The sequence below is a fragment of the Capricornis sumatraensis genome, chromosome 20, assembly GCF_032405125.1.
Source record: "Capricornis sumatraensis isolate serow.1 chromosome 20, serow.2, whole genome shotgun sequence".
Lineage (NCBI taxonomy): Eukaryota > Metazoa > Chordata > Mammalia > Artiodactyla > Bovidae > Capricornis > Capricornis sumatraensis.
In genome coordinates, this window is record NC_091088.1 from 57411277 (window position 1) to 57430373 (window position 19097).

Here is a 19097-nt window from a genome sequence, read left to right on the forward strand (position 1 = left end):
CTAATCCTGTCATCTTAAAATGTAAATTGTGGGAGTGGGCCTAGTAAGACCATTACAACCTTGAGACATTCTTTTGATTTATTGTAGTAGCCAATTTAAAAAGTATATAGCTCCCTTGCTAAGACTAGCGAGGGGGGCACTCTCCATCCCCTGTCTGATGTCTATGTCAGAAGCTTTCTCTGTCCCTTTTCATACTTTAATAAAACTCTGCTACACAAAAGCTCTTGAGTGATCAAGCGTGGTCCCTAGTCCTGAAACTAAATCTTTTTCGGAGCTCACAAATCTGACATCGTTCAAAGTGAGCTATCATAACCCCCATCTCCACCTGCCCTGGACTTCAGAATGCCTTCCTCGACGTTCGCTGACAACTTCCTAACTCTCCCTCAGCCACGCCAAAGACAACGAAGCCTCTAGGTTCGGCCAATACTCGGAACTTCTCTCTCCAGCAAAGATCAGAAATTCAGGTTGGCTTTAGAAAAGGCGCCTGTGACAGGCGGAGCCAAGTTGCATGCTGGGATGAAGGTCCAAATTCCCACCTTCCGGGGGATTCGCTGGCTCCGGACTACATTTCCCAGACGTCTTTCGGCACAAATCCTCTCCGGGCGGGGCGAGTTTACGGAGAGCTCTTCGAAGTGCTCCGCTAGAGCCTCTAAGGATTTTCTGGCTCTTCTTTCCCATGAACCTCTGGGCCTAAACCAACCTCAGTCTCTGGGTCCCTGTCCTGTGTCTTCGAGATTTTTGGTCTCTGCGCGGTGAGTTGGTCGCGTTGGAGCAAGTGGTCAGCCCCCCGGGAGGGTGGGAGGGCTCTGCGGACTCCTCCAGCGCCCTGTCGGAAATGGCAGTGAGGGAGGGAGGCGCTCGAGGTGAGAAGGCCCGGCGGCTGACAGGTTGTGTGTTGTTCCGGAGCCTCAAGCCTGGTGTGTGAGCGAGAGCCAGAAAAATGGTGTGTGACAGACGGCGTGACAGGGCCACAGTGTGTCTCCCTAACGGTGTGCGAGATTGGGACTGTGTGACGAAGTGACGAGGTGCGTGGTCTTGTTAGTACGTGTGGTTTGCTTTGGCGGGACGCTCTAGGTTCTAGACTCTCTTAGTCGCTGCCTGAGTTAAGGGACCACAAGAAAAGTAGCGGTGTATTAAGCTCTAGAATGTGTGTTTCCGGCAAGAAGACACAGATCGAGTCTTGAGATGAGGATTTTACAGTTTTACATCTGGAAGCGTCCTCATCACAGTCTCCTGGGGAAGATGTGTAGGATTCCTCTTTGCGGGGCCAGCTTCATGTGTCAGCACCACTGCAACCAGACCTCTGTCCCCAAGAATTGCTCCCAGCTGAGTTGCAGCTTTCCCTTTAATTCAGTTTGCTTGTGTGTGGACTACGGCAGATGTGACCCCGAAAGTGTTTTGTTTTTAGGTAGGTCTATCTGTGTTCCAAGGAATACTGGTGTCTCACGATTTCTTCTCATCCCTTCTCGCCGCCCCTACCGACCCCCCTCACCCCCACGTCCTCCCCCACCCCCGGTGCTGCTGGGTTTCTGAGATGACCCTGAGAAGTAGGAAAGAATCGTTGCATATTTTTTGTTGCTGCATGTTTAGACATCAAGGTTCAGGTGAATTTGTCTTTCTTTTTTTAATTCATAGTTCCCTTTGTTTCTTCTCTCTCTCTGCGTCTCTTTTTTAAGTCTTTATTGAATTTGTTACAACGTTGCTCCTGTTATGGAGTTTTTTGGTTTTTTGGTTTTTGGCGGAGGGATCGAGCTCACACTCCCTGGATTGGAAGGCGAAGTCTTAACCACTGGACTGCTAGGGAAGTCCCACCTTTGCTTTTAAATCATGAGAATTTTAGTTTTCCTTGACCTTAAATATCTCCATTAGTAGTGTCTGTCCTGGGCCTTCTGGTGAATGACCCACCACGCTGATGTAGCCCTCTCCCCAGAGACCCCCTATTGTCCTTCTCCTCAGTCAGTAGCCATCTGTTCATATGGCAAATTGTTCAAATCCTCAGATGCATTGGAAGACATTTTTCAAGGATTATATCCAGATGTTTTAAATTGACTATTCAGTGAAGAATGAGAATGGTGTAGCCACATTTGTTAAGTATCTACTCTGTAGGAAATATTGTTGTGTTTATGTGTGTAGATTTCCTTGCTCTGACTTCGAAGGAAAAAAATGATTTGTGTTCGTTCACAGGAGAATCTTGACAGTGAAAGTGTCTCACTGTAGTGAGCTACAGCTACAAGATGTTGAGGAGCTGGTAGATGTCATTTGTTTCAGACCCACTGATTTTCAGTGTTGGGCCTGTTGGTCCAGTTTTCTTCATGACTGATTCCCTGTCACTCAATTTTTTACATTTGCAAATATCTTTATTTTTCTGATTGGGCTTCCCTGGTAGCTCAGCTGGTAAAGAATTCATCTGCAATTCACGAGACCCCAGTTTGACTCCTGGGTCAGGAAACTTCCTGGAGAAGGGATAGGCTACTCACTCCAGTATTCTTGGGCTTCCCTGGTGGCTCAGGTGGAAAAGAATCTGCCTGCAATGTGGGAGACCTAGGTTTGATCCCTGGGTTGGGAAGATCCCCTGGAGAATGGAACAGCTACCCACTCCAGTATTCGTGCCTGGAGAATTCCACGGACAGAGGAGCCTGGCAGACTACAGTCCATGGGGTCCCAAAGAATTGGACACGACTGAGGAATTTTCACTTTCATTTTTCTGATGACAGAGTTAACACAGGTTTGTTGGAAAACATTCACCAATCCGGGAAATGTATAGAGAAGAAAGTTAAAAATTATATCCTGTAGAGTTAATCATTCTTATTATTTTGATGTCTTTTTATTCAGTTGTTTAAGTCAGGACAGGCTCACTTCAGCACACCTAGACTAAAGCTTCTTTCTCCTTCTGCAGCTCTGGCTTTTCTGGACTCTGTGTTTCGCCAATAGAGGAACCGTATGGAGCACTGATTAGTTCCTGGGATTGTAGAACCATGACTGATGTAAGTTGGTCTTTCTCCTTGACATGTTGTGATGTTTAGGTCATGTGGATCTTTTCCTGAATTACCCTAAAGCTTTCTACTTAACAGAACCCCTTCCTTGAACCTCCTTCTCAGTTCGTCCTGTTCCAGTAAAGGGTGATGCCAAATAGCCCAGCGTCTGCCCTCTGTGCCATTTCCAGTCAGCACCATCGTATTTATCAACCACTTGACTCAGTGTCTCCTGTGGCTCAGTCTTCCATCAAGAGTAGTGAAGGGATGGAGTCCTCTAAGGGAAATATTTGAGCATCTGTCCAAGAATAACACAAAGAAATATACTGAACAATCAGTTCGCTTTTATTTATATACTAGGAAAACCAACAGTAGGTTGAGTTCATCATCTTTCAAAGGCACGAAGAGGATTCATATAAAGAGGAGGAAAGAGGGGAGAATGAAGACTTCAGACCTTTGGAAAGCAACAGTTTTCCTTTTGCAAGTCAAGATGCCAATTAATTCATGTTCTATCTAGAAAAAGAAAAGGATAAAGTTCCCTCAATAGTTTTCCTTTTTCAGGCTAATATGCAGCCATCAAAGAAGCGGGTCAGGGTGCTCTACCCTTAGCCAGCTGAATGGTCACCCATGGGAAGAGTTTCAATTTTGTATTCTCTGGTAGAGCTTTGGTATTTAACTGGCACAGATCCATATCAGGCTGTCTTAGGTCTTGCCTTTTGTTATTACTTCCATCTTTGTTCAGCCAGGGCTGCCCTGTTTCCTTTATTAGGGTTTCTCATTCCCATGACAAGTCTGTGGTGTGATGAGTTAGTGATGAGGGTTCCTTTGGATCACACAGGAAAACTTGGAACTTCTACATAAACCTGAGTTTTCCAGAAAGATAACTTAGAATATAGGATTTCTTAGTTTCAGCTTCAGTTTGTATGAGATCACATGTTTTGTAAACTTTCAGGATTAGAGTGGGGAGTGAGTGGTTCTTTCCAGGGATTCCCTTATCAATAAACACCAGTGTCAAAGTCCATTTTGTTATTGACCAGGTTGTGACATCTGAGTCATGTCTGATCTTCTATCCGTATCTTCCAACTCGAGAACAAGGAATCTGTTAAGCGATGGATGGTTGATGGTACCACATAAGAGGATCCAAATTCTTAAATACTGGATGATAACAGACTCCTGGAATTAAGAAAATCTTTAAAACTTTTGTTCACTCTGAATGTATAATAGTTATTAATCTTGTACGTTCATATGATGAAATGAATTGCATCTAATAAAAATGTTTTATGTATCCAATTCATCACAATAAGAAAAGAATGCTAACCACAGGGAACTATACTCAATATTTTATAATTATCTATAAGGGAAAAGAATCTGAAATCCCTGTGCTATATACCTGAAACTAGCACAATATTATAAATCAACTATACGTCAGTAAAAAATTAATGTTATAAAAAGGAAAATGCCTATGATATAATCTAACAAAATGATTCACTTGAGGTTTAATGGTAATCCTTAATTTAATGGAAATCATTTTTCTAAAATAAGAGATTTTATAGTACATTTGGGAAAAGTGTTTGTTTGTTTTTTCCATATTTTTTAAAAGGGATGAGATGGTGTAGCAATTCCTATATATAATTTATGAAGTGGGCACCTAGCAGGTTGTATGTATGTATACACACCCATAAACATCCCTGTCCCTTCCCCCAACACACTTTTTATTTAATAGAAGAGAAACTGGGATTATTTTATGCGTATCAGACAGATCTGGACAGCTGAGTTATCTCACAGTATACAGGAAGTTCTGCGATAACAGGTTTCTTCTTGAACATGTAGACACTCTGCTTTAATCAAACTAATTTCCTTACTTTTTCCCACCCATCTGTTTCACAGGCTTTCAGCTGACTTGGTTGCTATATTTTTTTCTTCTTATAGGTTATCCTTCATACTCCTCTCTTTTTTCCTCTTGGAAATATTTTTTCAATTTCTTTAATTTCACAAGTAATGAGTGGGTTTTTGGTTTTAGGGCTTGGTGACATTCGGGGATGTGGCCATTGACTTCTCTCAGGAGGAGTGGGAATTCCTGAACCCTGCTCAGAGGGACTTGTATGTGGATGTGATGTTGGAGAACTACAGCAACTTGGTCTCACTGGGTAAGCTCATCTGCCTGAAATAATTTACTTTTCTATCTGCAACATCAGCTGTCTCCAGTGGGAATTACAGGGCTGTTTTTGAAGAAATCAGGTGAATTTCTCCTTCATGTTCTCAAAATAATGCTTTGGTATTCATTGGCTTAGAAATGGGTTCATTGAGCACCTTGATCATCCCATCCCTCAGGAGCTTCAACCCTCTGGCCTTTTCTGCAGTGGCCTCTCTTCAATGACCAAGGAGCTGGATTTGTATTATGGGGCATATGTTTATTTCATAACTACTGTCAGAGAAACCACATTTCAGACTGTGTTTAACATCAGCATTTCTACAGGTGATCTCTGTCCTTGCTAGTCATGCTATGCTATGCTAAGCCACTTCAGTCGTGTCCAACTCTGTACGACCGCATAGATGGCAGCCGACCAGGCTCCCCCATCCCTGGGATTCTCCAGGCAAGAACACTGGAGTGGGTTGCCATTTCCTTCCCCAATGCATGAGAGTGAAAAGTGAAAGTGAAGTGGCTCAGTCATGTCTGACTCTTAGTGACCCCATGGACTGCAGCCTACCAGGCTCCTCTGTCCATGGGATTTTCCAGGCAAGAGCACTGGAGTGGAGTGCCGTTGCCTATGTGGTTCTTTTATGTGAGGGACCATAGAAAGGCCAGAACAGAGTTACTGAAAGAGAGTACCCAGAAGTGAGTGAGGGAGACAGGAAGAGCCCAGGTGACAGGCTGTGGTGTTGGTTTCGGGGAATAATGTGGATTGTTCTCTCAGTGATTAGAAGCCATGATTTGGTTTACGTGGGGTTTTAACTTTTTTATTTTTAAGTGTTACACAAACACCTATGATAAGCTGCTTCCAGGGTTTGTTAGAAATTGCAGCTTGTCAGGTCCTACTCCAGCATCTGTATTTACTTATGGTCCCTGGTGATTTTTATTCCCCTTAAAAAGTTGCTCCCATTTGTTATATTCTGACCCACATATGGGAAGTGCAGCTAGAAACAAAATCCTGATACACTGTGGCTTTCAGAAGAACCTCTCTACTTTAATAGAGTGGTGGACTGAATGAACAGAAATTCATTACATACTAAGTGAACATGTTCTTTTACTTCCAACATATTTGAAGTTGAAAATTACAACCTGAACTTTGCACTTTACAAAGTTAAATCCTACACTGAGTTAAAGCCTGGAAATGTCTCACAAAACTTGTTTTCACCTTAGCAAAATAACAACAGTAACAATAATAACATTAATAGTTAACATTATACTTACTAAAAACCAGGCCCTGTACTAAGCAGAGCAAATACATGAATGTTTTTAACTTTTATAACATCCCCATGAGGTAGGTACTATTTTTAACCCTTTTTATAGAGGAGATTACTGAGACACATACACAGTTTAAATGACCTCCCAAGGTCACACAGCTGGTGGGGACACAGTAGCAACAGTTGCACCTAAGAAGTCAGGCTCTAGAATCTGTGTTTTAAAACCACCATTATGTGTTCTGTTTGCTCAAAAGAGCCAGAACCTGAATGAGCCTAAAACAAGGTCATTTTTCTACTTTATATGATCTCATGTTCCTCATTCCCACTGTTTCTCTCTTCTCTGGAGTCTTTGTCAATATTATTTTTACCTTTATTGCAAATTAGACCAAATGTTTTGCACTTATTATTAAAAAAAAAAACAAAAAACAAATCTCTGCACCATTTGAGATTTCTTTTCCTGCAACCAGACACTCCATTTCTAAGCCATATATAGCAGCATTATTGGAGCAAGGAGAAGAGCCCTGGATAATTGTTGGGGATGTGAGGAGGTGCAAGGAGTTAGATCCCAGGAAGGCAAAGGCAGGAGGGAGCCATCAGGCCAGGGAACACCCTCACAGGTCAGACAGGAGGAGAAAGGGAACAGCTGGGATGGTGTTTGGAAGTTCGTTATGAAGGACCAAGGCCTGTAGAGTGAAGGCCTGACACCTGGGAGAAAATAGAGATCTCAGTTTGAGCTACCAGAGGAACTTCATCTTGATCTCATTTCTGAGACTCCTTGTTTCTCTTCTTCTATTTCCCTCCCATTTCAGTGAGGAATTCTTTTTTGTTTCCATTGGAACCATTTTACTTACATGTTGGATATAGCTATTTTCCAGCTGTTTTGGATTTGTGTATGTGAATGAATATACATACTCGTTCATCAATTCACCACATATTTGGAGTTCCTACTCCTAGCCAGGCTGCATACTGGGCACTACTAATACCATCAGGAACAAGATTGATAAAACTTGCTCATTCTTGTGTACTTTGTGTCATTGGGGAGAAACATAAATAAGTAAATAAATAGATAAATAGTATCATGTAATGAAACATGTTATTCATGAGAGGCAGGCAGCATAAGAGAACAGAAAATGATGGGAACTGTGATGTTGGAGAAGACTCTTGAGAGTCCCTTGGACTGCAAGGAGATTCAACCAGTCCATTCTAAAGGAGATCAGTCCTGGGTGTTCTTTGGAAGGAATGATGCTAAAGCTGAAACTCTAGTACTTTGGCCACCTCATGCGAAGAGCTGACTCATTGGAAATGACTCTGATGCTGGGAGGGATTGGGGGCAGGAGGAGAAGGGGACGACAGAGGATGAGATGGCTGGATGGCACCACCGACTTGATGGACGTGAGTGTGAGTGAACTCTGGGAGTTGGTGATGGACAGGGAGGCCTGGCGTGCTGCAGTTCATGGGGTTGGAAAGAGTTGGACACGACTGAGCAACTGAACTGAACTAAACTGATACAGCTAATTCAGATAAGGGGGTCAGGGAAAGCATTTTTGAATAGAAATGTGAAGTCTCGGATCAGGTTATATGAATACCTGGGGGAGGAACATTTCAGTCACAATGAACTGAAGGGCAAAGGCCCTGAAGGTGGTAAGGAACTTTATTGGAAGAACTCTAAGAAGGGTAGAGTTAGTAAAGGAGTGTGTGCTGGCCCCGGAGATAAGCACAGGTTTGATAATATACAGTTGTAGTTTTCTTAGGAATTTGGATTGTTTAGTTTCGGTCTGAATTCATTCATCTTTTCTTGATTTACATTCCTTATTTCTTGAATAAAAATTTACAATATTATGTTTCAAGTATATAGCAAAGTGATTCAGTTATACATACATATGTGAATATATTTATATTTCAGATTGTATTCCATTATAGGTTATTACAAGATATTGACTATAGTTCCCTGTGCTATACAGTAAATGCTTATTGTTTTTCTATTCTGTGTATAGTAGTTTTGTTAATCCCATACTCTTAATTTCTTCCTCCCCTGACTTTTCCCTTTGGTAACCATAAGTTTCTTTTCTATGTCTCTGAGTCTGTTTCTGTTTTGTATATAGATTCATTTGTATTATTTCTTAGATTCCACATATAAGTGATGTCATATAATATTTGTCTTCCTCTGTTTGACTGACTTCACTTAGTATGATATTCTCTAGAGCCATCCATGTTGCTACGAATGGCAATATTTCATTCCTTTTTATGGCTGAGTAATATTCCATTGTGTGTATATATATCATATTCTCTTAAACCAGTTGTCTGTTGATGGGGCATTTGGGTTGTTTCCATGTCTTGGCTATTATAAATAATGCTGCTATGAACGTGGGGTACATGTATCTTTTTGAATTAGAGTTTTTTGTCTTTTCAATATGTATGCCTAGGAGTGGGATTACTGAATAATAATAATTGCTCTATTTCTATTTTTTTAAGGAACCTCTGTTTTTGTTCTCCATAGTGACTGTACATTTTACATTTCCACCAACAGTATATGAGGGTTCCCTTTTCTCCACACTGTCTCCAGCATTTGTTACTTAGAGACTTTTATGATGGCCATTCTGACTGGTATGAAGGGGTGCCTCAGTGCAGTTTTGTTGTGCATTTCTGTAGTAATTAGTGATGTAGAGCATTTTTTTATGTGCTTGTTGGCTAACAGTATGTGTTCTTTGGAAAAATGTTTATTTAGATCTTGTGCCCATATTTTGATTGGGTTGTTTATCTTTATTGATATTGAGTTGTATGAGCTGTTTGTATATTTTGGAAATTAATCCCTTTAATGAGGCTTTTATGAGGAGGAACTTTGAGGCTATTAAATGTTGTATTCCTCTTCAAACTTTCAGTTTATTCATATGTTAGATTTCTAGTCAGCAGGTTGTAATTTGTTCTTCCCATTATTTATTTTGAAGCTCAAAATATATGAGCTGGTCCCAGATGTGATCCATGGGAACCCTCTAAATAGTAGCTTCTGTGTCCTTTGGCATGTCTCCACCACACTTAGAGCACCTCCTTATTTTCTGACATAACTCCATGTTCTAGCCCTAAAGTCAGCCTTTTCTTCAAGGTGCCCTGATTCCTTTTAGTTGAGTATGGTATTTAGAAGCCAGAATCTGAGTGCTAGATTTGCTCATTGCTGCTGGGGAATGGCTGTCCCTAGGCCCTCTCAGTGAACTGAGTAGGGAGAGAATATGTTTATATGCATGCATGCATGCATATATGTACACACATTTACATCTATCTCATGAGTTCACACAGATGTCTCCAGTGCCTTTTCAACACTACAGGTTTTATTTCAGCTTATTCACCTTCCATTTCTAACTCCCTTTTCTGACAATGAAAAACCTGGGTTCCATTATTCTTAATGTATTTATAGTTGACCCTTGAACAACATGGGTTTGAACCATGCAGGTCCACATATGTGCAGATTTTTTTCAAGAAATATACAGTAGACTCTCCGTTTCCACAGCCTCTACATCCATGGAAAAGGAAGGCCAACTATGGGACTTTGCATCCTTGGGTACCTGAGGTGGATTCTGGAACCAATCCCCCAAGATACTACCAAGGGATGACTGTATTTATTTGATCAAACTCTCTGTGACTAACCAGTCTTCTGTTACCACTGCCACCACGACCTTGATCGTGTGATTGCCTTTCTTACCCCCTTGGGCTGACAACCAAGTCACTCGGCACATGAACACTTGTCCTTACCTTGCTTGCATTCTGACTCCTGACATTAGACAACCCTTTTATGTTGTGACCGTCCTCATGCTGGCTGACCTTCAGATCCTGCTTTGGGCCTCATTTTTTTAAATCCTGATCCTTGAGGATGCGTTTTGAAAATATTCTGTGTGATGAGACAGAAAATCTTCATTAAGCTCTTCTGCTGTATACTGAAGTGAAGTGGTTACCTTGCAGGAAATTGCCTGTGTCAATGTTTGAATTATGAGTTAAACTAGCTGCTTTTTTCATGGAACACCCCTTTTTTTTTTTTTCTTGAAAGAATGATTGACAGGCAGACTATGGTTGAAGCCTTGAGTAGTTGGAAAACATTTTCTTCTAAATGAGCATGTCACTTTAAGAACAACTGAGAGTATTTATTGCCAATGATAAAATTTAAACTTTCAAATAAATATTAGAATTGTGTGAAGCTTATATCCATTATTTTGAGTTTACAGCTTCCCAGTAAATATTTTTCTGATGAGGTAGATATATTTTTAACTTATGGTTTTCTTTGATATTATGTAATAAAATACGTCAGCATTTCAAATATCTGCAGAATTCAGTGAACCAGTATTTTTCAAATGACCAGTGCATGATATTACAGAATTATGCATGGGTAAAAAAAAATCATCCAAAGTGCAATGGATTCTGTAACATAATATGAAAAATTCATGAGTATGGTTGCATACTCCACCTTGGAACTAACCTTTTAAGAAACCATCATTTCTCATGTTTTACTGTATCAAAGAATAGCATCCACTATTACTTAAACAAGCTCATAGAATATTCTGCTATTTTATAATTACATATCTGTTAGAGGCTGGATTTTCTTCATATGCTGTTTTCTTCAGTGCTATTTCTTCAACCAAAGTAGCATTGCCAGTTTGAATGCAAAAGAATCCAGTTGTCTTCTGTTAAGCCAGATATTAAAGAGACTTACAAAATATTTTAAGAAGTTATTCATTAATTTTTTGTTTTGGAATTTTTCTTCCAAATATGGTTACTTTTCATAAAATTCATAATGATTTATCATTTTTAAATAAATTAATAACTTTAAATTTCTCAGTTTTAATTTCTAATATGGTTAATTTCAAAAGATATAACCTACATAAACAAAAGCTCTTTTGGGTCCTCAATGCTTTTTTTTAAAAAAACAGCTAAAAGGAAGTTAAACTTCTGTTCATTTACTGTCACTGTTGAGCCTTAAACAAAAACATTCAAATACCAAGTAATTATAATGGAAGCTCAATTCATATTTGTTGAACTACTTATTGAGGCTAAGTTGTACATAAGTGCACTCCTTTTAGTTTATATTTGGTTATCTCAAAGTAATTGTAATATTAGGTTGGTCAGTTTAAATACTGGCTTCCTTTTGGATATACACACAGTCTTCACATCCAAATGTTATTGTATACAAAACAATAAGAAATTATTAAATAAAATAGCAATAGTCAGTGCAGTTTAGGCCTGTGCCCAATTAACGTTGATTAAAATTGCTTCCCACAATTATTTCCACAGTACTCATCCAACATTTATTAGCTTAGCAAGGTATTATACAATCACCAATAGGCAAAAACACTAGATTTGTATACTTGTATTGCAGATACACTTACACATGTGCAAGCAAGGGATTCACAATATTGAAGAGTATAAGAGTCTACTGAGACCAGAAAGTTTGAGAACTATTGCTCCAGGGTATGGTTCTTACTTTCAATATATGGTCTTTGAGAGGCCTCAGAGTAGATGCTTGGGAGTGTTCATTGAGGTCTTTCCATTTGAACTGGGATGACTTCCAGTGTGCAACTTCTAGAATCTCTGATTGTAGTCAATACCCCAGGCACCCTGTGAATGCATAACATTTGGTTACAGATCCAAGGGAGAACCCCTGCATAGGTTCCTGGGGCTCCTTTTCATGGCTTCTCCTTTGATAAACCTTGAACCACAAATTCCACTCACCTGAGCAGCCCTGAATTCAGATCCTAATATTCTTTGCCTAGTGACTTGATTGGTGGAAGGGCACATTTTAGTTTAAGAGACTGTTTACAAAGGAAGATGATGAGGAACTTGTTAAAATGACCTTTGTGGAATCCTCCAGAAAACTGTCAGATCAGAACATGATGATGACAGAAAACAACAAAATTCTGTAAAGCAATTATCCTTTAATAAGAAATAAATTTTTTTTAAAGGCAAAAAAAAAAAAAAAAGAACATGATGAGATCACAAGAGCTGAAAAGTCACAACTGAATTTGTTGTTGAACAGAAGAGAGGCTTGTGCCTAGGAATTTACTAAGTCTCCTGATTCAGTTTACTTATGAGTATTATTTTCAATGTGTCTTTACTTCTAGTATAAAGGACTTTTTTTTCTGGTAAAGGGAATAAAATGTTTTGGTTTTCTTGTTTTCTTTCAGATTTGGAGTCGACATATGAGACAAAAAATACATTTTCAAAAAAGGACATTTTTGAAATAAATTTTTCCCAGTGGAAGATAAAGGAAAGAAGTAAAACCACTGAGCTCGAGGCATCCATTTTCAAAAATAACTGGAAGGGTAAGAGCAGATTCAAGGGGCTCCAGGGACACCAAGAGAGATTCTTCAGTCAAGTGATAATCAGCTATGAAAAAATGCCCACTTACAAAAAGCATGAATCTCTTATTGCACATCAAAGAACTCCTAATCAAGAAAAACCTTACATTTGTAAGGAATGTGGGAAGGCTTACAGTCATGGCTCAAAACTTGTTCAACATGAGATAATTCATATGGCTAAAAAACATTTTGAATGTAAAGAATGTGGGAAGGACTTTTTAAGTGCCTATCAACTCACTGTGCATCAGAGATTTCATACTGGTGAGAAACCTTATGAATGTAAGGAATGTGGGAAGACCTTTAGTTGGGGATCAAGCCTTGTTAAACATGAGAGAATTCATACTGGTGAGAAACCCTATGAATGTAAAGAATGTGGGAAGGCCTTTAGTCGTGGCTATCATCTTACTCAACATCAGAAAATTCATATTGGTGTGAAATCTTATGAATGTAAAGAATGTGGGAAGGCCTTTTTTTGGGGCTCAAGCCTTGCTAAACATGAGATAATTCATACAGGTGAGAAACCTTATAAATGTAAAGAATGTGGGAAGGCCTTCAGTCGTGGCTATCAACTTACTCAGCACCATAAAATCCATACTGGTAAGAAACCTTATGTATGTAAAATTTGTGGAAGGGCTTTCTGTTGGGGCTATCAACTTACTCGACATCAGATATTTCATACTGGCAAGAAACCCTATGAATGTAAGGAATGTGGGAAGACCTTTAATTGTGGCTCTAGTCTGGTTCAACATGAGAGAATCCATACAGGTGAGAAACCCTATGAATGTAAAGAATGTGGAAAGGCCTTTAGTCGTGGCTATCACCTTACTCAACATCAGAAAATCCATACTGGTGAGAAACCTTTTGAATGTAAGGAATGTGGGAAGGCTTTCAGTTGGGGTTCAAGCCTCGTTAAACATGAGAGAGTTCATTCTGGTGAGAAATCTTATGAATGTAAAGAATGTGGAAAAACCTTTGGTAGTGGCTATCAACTTACTCGACATCAGATATTTCATACTGGTGAGAAACCCTATAAATGTAAGGCATGTGGGAAGGCCTTTAATTGTGGCTCTAGTCTGGTTCAACATGAGAGAATCCATACTGGTGAGAAACCCTATGAATGTAAAGAATGTGGGAAGACCTTTAGTCGTGGCTATCACCTTACTCAACATCAGAAAATCCATACTGGTGAGAAACCTTTTAAATGTAAGGAATGTGGGAAGGCCTTTAGTTGGGGTTCAAGCCTTGTTAAACATGAGAGAATTCATACTGGTGAGAAATACTATGAATGTAGAGACTGTGGGAAGGTCTTCAGTAATGACTATCAACTTAGTGTTCATCAGAGATTTCATACTGGTGAGAAACCTTATCAATGTAAGGAATTTGGGAAGACCTTTACTTGTGGGATAAGCCATGTTCAACATGAAAGAATTATGTAATAATGATAAACGCTACAAATATAAAGAGTGTGGCGAAGCCTTTATATGGACAGCCTATTCAAATGGGGCAGCTGATGCTGGTGAAACTTTATGACTGAAGAAATGTGAAAGAATGTGCCTGTGTATGTGTATAGACAACTTACTTAATGTGAGAAGTCTTACTCTTGAGAAACCTTTTGAATGTAGGGAATGTGCAAAACCCTAAACTGTGTATGGATAACTGATATCAGAAAATTCATATAGTGAGGAATATTTTGAAAATGAGGACTATGAAAAGGCCTTTCAACTTCTGTATGATTTTGAACATCTATACTAATGTGAAGCCATTTAAATGTAGGAAATGTGTAAAGATCTTTAATTCATAATACAAAGTCTCATAAGTGTTGGAAAAATTATGCTCATCAGAAACTCTTAAAGGGATATGGGAAGATTTTAAATTTAGTTTGGTTCTTGCATATCAGAGAATTCATACTGCTGTGAAATCCTGTGAATTTAAGGAGTATGGGAAGACTTGTAATCATGGTAAACGTCTTAAAATACATCAGGGAATTCATCCTAATGAGAAGCCATTTGAATTAGAATTGTAGGAAGGCCTTTAGACAAGTGCCACTCCAGCTATTGTCCAGAGACATTCTGCCAGTCTATAAAATCATTGCCTGTAAATCATGAGATAAATGCAGAAAGTGAGAGTAAATGTTTGGAAACTTTTATAGAAATTTGATATTGCCATAACATTATCATTATATTTTACAAAAGTATCAGTCAACGAATGACTGGAAATTAAAAATGAAAACTTTGTCCTTTATAAGTTGAGAGACAACATTCATACTTTAAAACAGGAGACAAGTTACAAAGTAACTTAATTAGAATAAGAAATTCTTCACTCCTTGGACAATGATTAGAGTAGCAGAATACTTAATACTTCATAAGATATGTAGGATGTATATACTGTTAGGACCAAACTGGAGCCAGGACACGCTCTAAGGGGCAGGCTAGCCTGAGGTTTAGTCTCTAGGAAAGCTGAAGCACTGGAAACTCCCACAGGCAGTGTAGCTAGACCAATCAGAAAAATCCCCGTAGCCCCCCAGCCCGCGCCAGACCCGAGCCAATCCAGATAGGGATGCGAGGTTTAAAAGTCCCGCACGCGCCTACGGTTTAACCAATCAGCTGTGCTGTTACAGAAACAAAGAACTGTCTATATAAAAGTAGATGTGATTCAGAGCTCGGGGCTCTTGTTGGATTCCACTGTGCTGGATGAGACCTGGGCCCTAACGAGCTAGCAATAAAACCCTTTATGCTTTTGCATTGCTGTGGACATCTTATTCTGTCAGTTTTGGGGACTCGGACTCTGGGCATAACAATACTTCATCAGACTGGTAAATCTGAATAAGGAAAAGTCAAGAAAGTTGGCAACATTGTAGAATCATTAATAAGAAAAGATATAATTAGAGATATGGATTTTTTTTTTTTAATTTAAGGCAACACAATGTATTTAAACATATTTGGATCAATAAGCAAAGGAAAAGACTGAAAAAAATTGCTCCAAGATCTATTTTTTAGAAACAATAGTTGGAAATTGTCATCTTCTTAGGTATCAATTTCAAGAGGAAAAACAAATTTTTTGCTATCTCATCTGGATAACATGTATCTAGTAACAAAACTAAATGGAGATAGCCTCTAAAAAGCAAAAGCTAGATTAATTGAATTTGCGTGCATGCCTGTTCAGTTGCTTCAGTCATATCCAACTCTGTGAGCTCGTGGACTGCAGCCTGCCAGGCTCCTCTGTCCATGGAGATTCTCCAGGCAAGAATACTAGAATGGGTTGCCATGCCCTCCTCCAGGGGAACTTCCTGACCCAGGTAAATGCAAAATTTTTAATTAAAATACCAGTAAGCAGAATCCAGATGTAGGATTGCACAATAGAAAATAATTTTTATGGAATATCCAAGCCCCAGATTTTCTGGTTTAAATGGAAATACAGGCTAACTGACAAAAAAAAAAAAAAAGAATCAGTATAAGTTTAATTCATTCCGATCGTTCACCTTAGATTTGTGTGACTTTTAGAGTAGGAAATTACATACAATGACTTAATTCTAAGAAGAATTTAATATTTCTAAATCAGAATGCATCTCAAAATTGGTGACTTTTCATTTTCATCTGGGTAGCTGTTATGATTTAGTGCCAGCATGAAAGTATATTAGTTATGATGAAATAAAAGAATGCTTATATACTCAGAATTTGACCCTTTAAAAATGACTGATTTCCAAAAAATCAGTTACATCAGAACTGGACTGACAAATGTGTGTGGTTCATCTTGGTCATTGTTTTCATCTGCACTCACCTCTATGTCCATTTTTGCAGATAGGCCATCCATGGTATCTCTGTTCAGTCGTTTATGGTCTAGTGGTTGACAGCATTATTCCACATAATTGTAATAATAAAATGTAACACAAAGAATACTTAGAGTGTTTTAATAGAATATATCATCACAAGTTAGTATTTTACTCCTCCTGGGTACCATATTTGCATGTTAACGAGGCAATATGGCAACAGCACCTTATCCTACCATTTCTGAAATTGTAGGTCTCAGAAGCCACCAGTGCTTAATAGTACTTGAGGAACAAAGGAAATTAATTCTCTGATTAAAGAAGCTTATGAAGCAGCATCTTCTAAAATACCCTGTTAAAGAACTACTTAAAGTACCTTATCAGCTTATCAAAAGACTGAAGAGTAGTGAAGAAAATTGTTCAACTGTGTTTAAGTTGGCATATCTCAAACTTCACTATGGCAATACCAATTCTCATGACTTATTAACATCTTGAGGGTGTGAAACTGCATTTGGAGGTGCAACCATAACTAAAGGAGACGATAAAGCTGGAAATTTCAGTCACCAAGTCTGATTGTTTAGCTATGACAGGATGACAGTATTGTACTCTCAGTTGCCTTCTAATGTTTTCTCTTACTTATGAGTAAATATCTTTGTTGTGGCTAAGTGGGCATGGCTCCTGAGTTTTATCAAATGCCATTTTATCATCTCTTCCTGCAGTTGTATTTAATTGTAATACTGTGATAATTATACTTACAGACTCTTTGACTTCTTCCTGTTTCTAGGTATACTCAGGTTAGCCGTTGGTGTGTGTGTGTGTGTGTGTGTTGGATGCACTACTTGATTTCACTTACTACTATTTTATTTAGAATTTTTACATCGTGTGAGACTATATGATGATTTTCTTTTAGAATATATTTTTCGTTTTTGTATTGTGATTACCTGTTCTTTAAAATTGCATGACTGTACTGGGTTGTTTTGTTTTGAATTGAGGTCCTTAATCATTTTTCTAGTTTAATCTGTTGATTTTTTTGTCTTTGAATTTCTACTTACGGACACAACAATTTCACTGAATATCCAGCATAGTTCCTTTAAGGAATCTTCATAGTACCAGCCAAGATCCACATAAAAAGAGCATTCCAACATAGTCCCTAATTGAAAATCTTCCAGTATGTGTTCTGGAAGATACTGTGTTGGGAAGTCAGAATGCCTTATAGGACTGTTATAATTAGCCATGTCTTTCAAAGTATACACATTTCTTTCTGTGTATACTGGGAGATAGAATTGCTTGAATTTGTTTATGGGTATATCCATGTTCAGCTTTAATAAGTTTAGTTCTCCTATGTATTAATAGATTTCCAAACAAATATACCAGCTGGCATGCCCAACAGCAGTGTGTGTTTGTATCCTTGACAATATGTGGCATCATCAGTTTAAAAATATATGTACATATTTTGCTACTGTGGTAGATATACAGTGGTACCTGATTGTAATGATTGTGGTTCACATTTCCAGTTTTCTGATTGTCTGTTGGCTATTTGAATTTTTCATTATCTCTTCGCTCCTTGCTCATACATCATTGGATGCATTAGGTGTGTACAGTTTCACAAAGTATCTGCACAATTTCTAGGACAGGATTTAACACCTAACCCATCGTGTGTGCATTTATCCTCCACTAGACAGGGAGCTGGTTGATGGCTATGATGGAATCAGCTTTGTCTTTGCATCTCTAGCTCCCAGTATGATCCATGAGTTTTAGTTGTTTAACACAGTTAGGATACACTCATCGGAAATTAAAAGAACCAAAATGACTGAAGCAATGAGGAAGTATATTGAGTCATATAATATGATCCATTCTGGGCTGGTTGCCCTTTGTGCCTGACATGAGAGATATTGTGATCTCCACCACCATCACATTAGAGATTTGTTTCACTTTTCTCCTATATTGAGTTTCTAGTTCTCTGCTCGCTCCCCAGGTGGGAAACCTCCAGTTGCTTTCTTAGAAGGGGGTGATTTTTTAAATAACTCACATGGTTAAATAACTCACAAAGGTTATTCTCCTCTTCTGTTTCTGATGTCTCATTTTGGCCAGCAGATTCTTGGGCATGTTCTTTTCACGGTCCATGGCAGAAGCACAAAATGCTGAGCCAAAGCATCTTTAAAGTCTGAACACCCATCCTGATCAGTTCACATTCTATTGATTAGACAAGTCAAGTGGACAAGCCCAACATTAACAGAGGCAGGGATGAGCCATGCCAAAGGCAGATGGTAAAGGAAGAATTGTGGGAAAGCAGTATAAGCTACCAGGCTCATAACAGCATAGGTCAGTCAGTTCATTCACTCAGTCATGTCTGACTCTTTGCGACCCCATGAATCGCAGCACGCCAGGCTCCCTGTCCATCACCAACTCCCGGAGTTCACCCAAACTCATGTGCATCGAGTCGGTGATGCCATCCAGCCATCTCATCCTCTGTCGTCCCCTTCTCCTGCCCCCAATCCTTCCCAGCATCAGGGTCTTTTCCAATGAGTCAGCTCTTCACATGAGGTGTCCAAAGTATTGGAGTTTCAGCCTTAGCATCAGTCCTTCCAATGAACATCCAGGACTGATCTCCTTTAGGAT

The 19097-nt window shown here is 39.1% G+C and overlaps 1 protein-coding gene across 1 annotated transcript; it reads left to right on the top strand.

Moving 5' to 3' along the window:
- The first annotated feature begins 835 nt into the window (after positions 1–835).
- On the top strand, positions 836–14684 carry ZNF283 (zinc finger protein 283). The gene is given in 5 exon segments (XM_068993082.1): positions 836–917; positions 2878–2984; positions 4993–5119; positions 12542–14148; positions 14150–14684. Coding segments are annotated over 5 exon segments (2019 nt in total). The 3' UTR covers positions 14246–14684.
- Positions 14685–19097: the final 4413 nt, after the last annotated feature.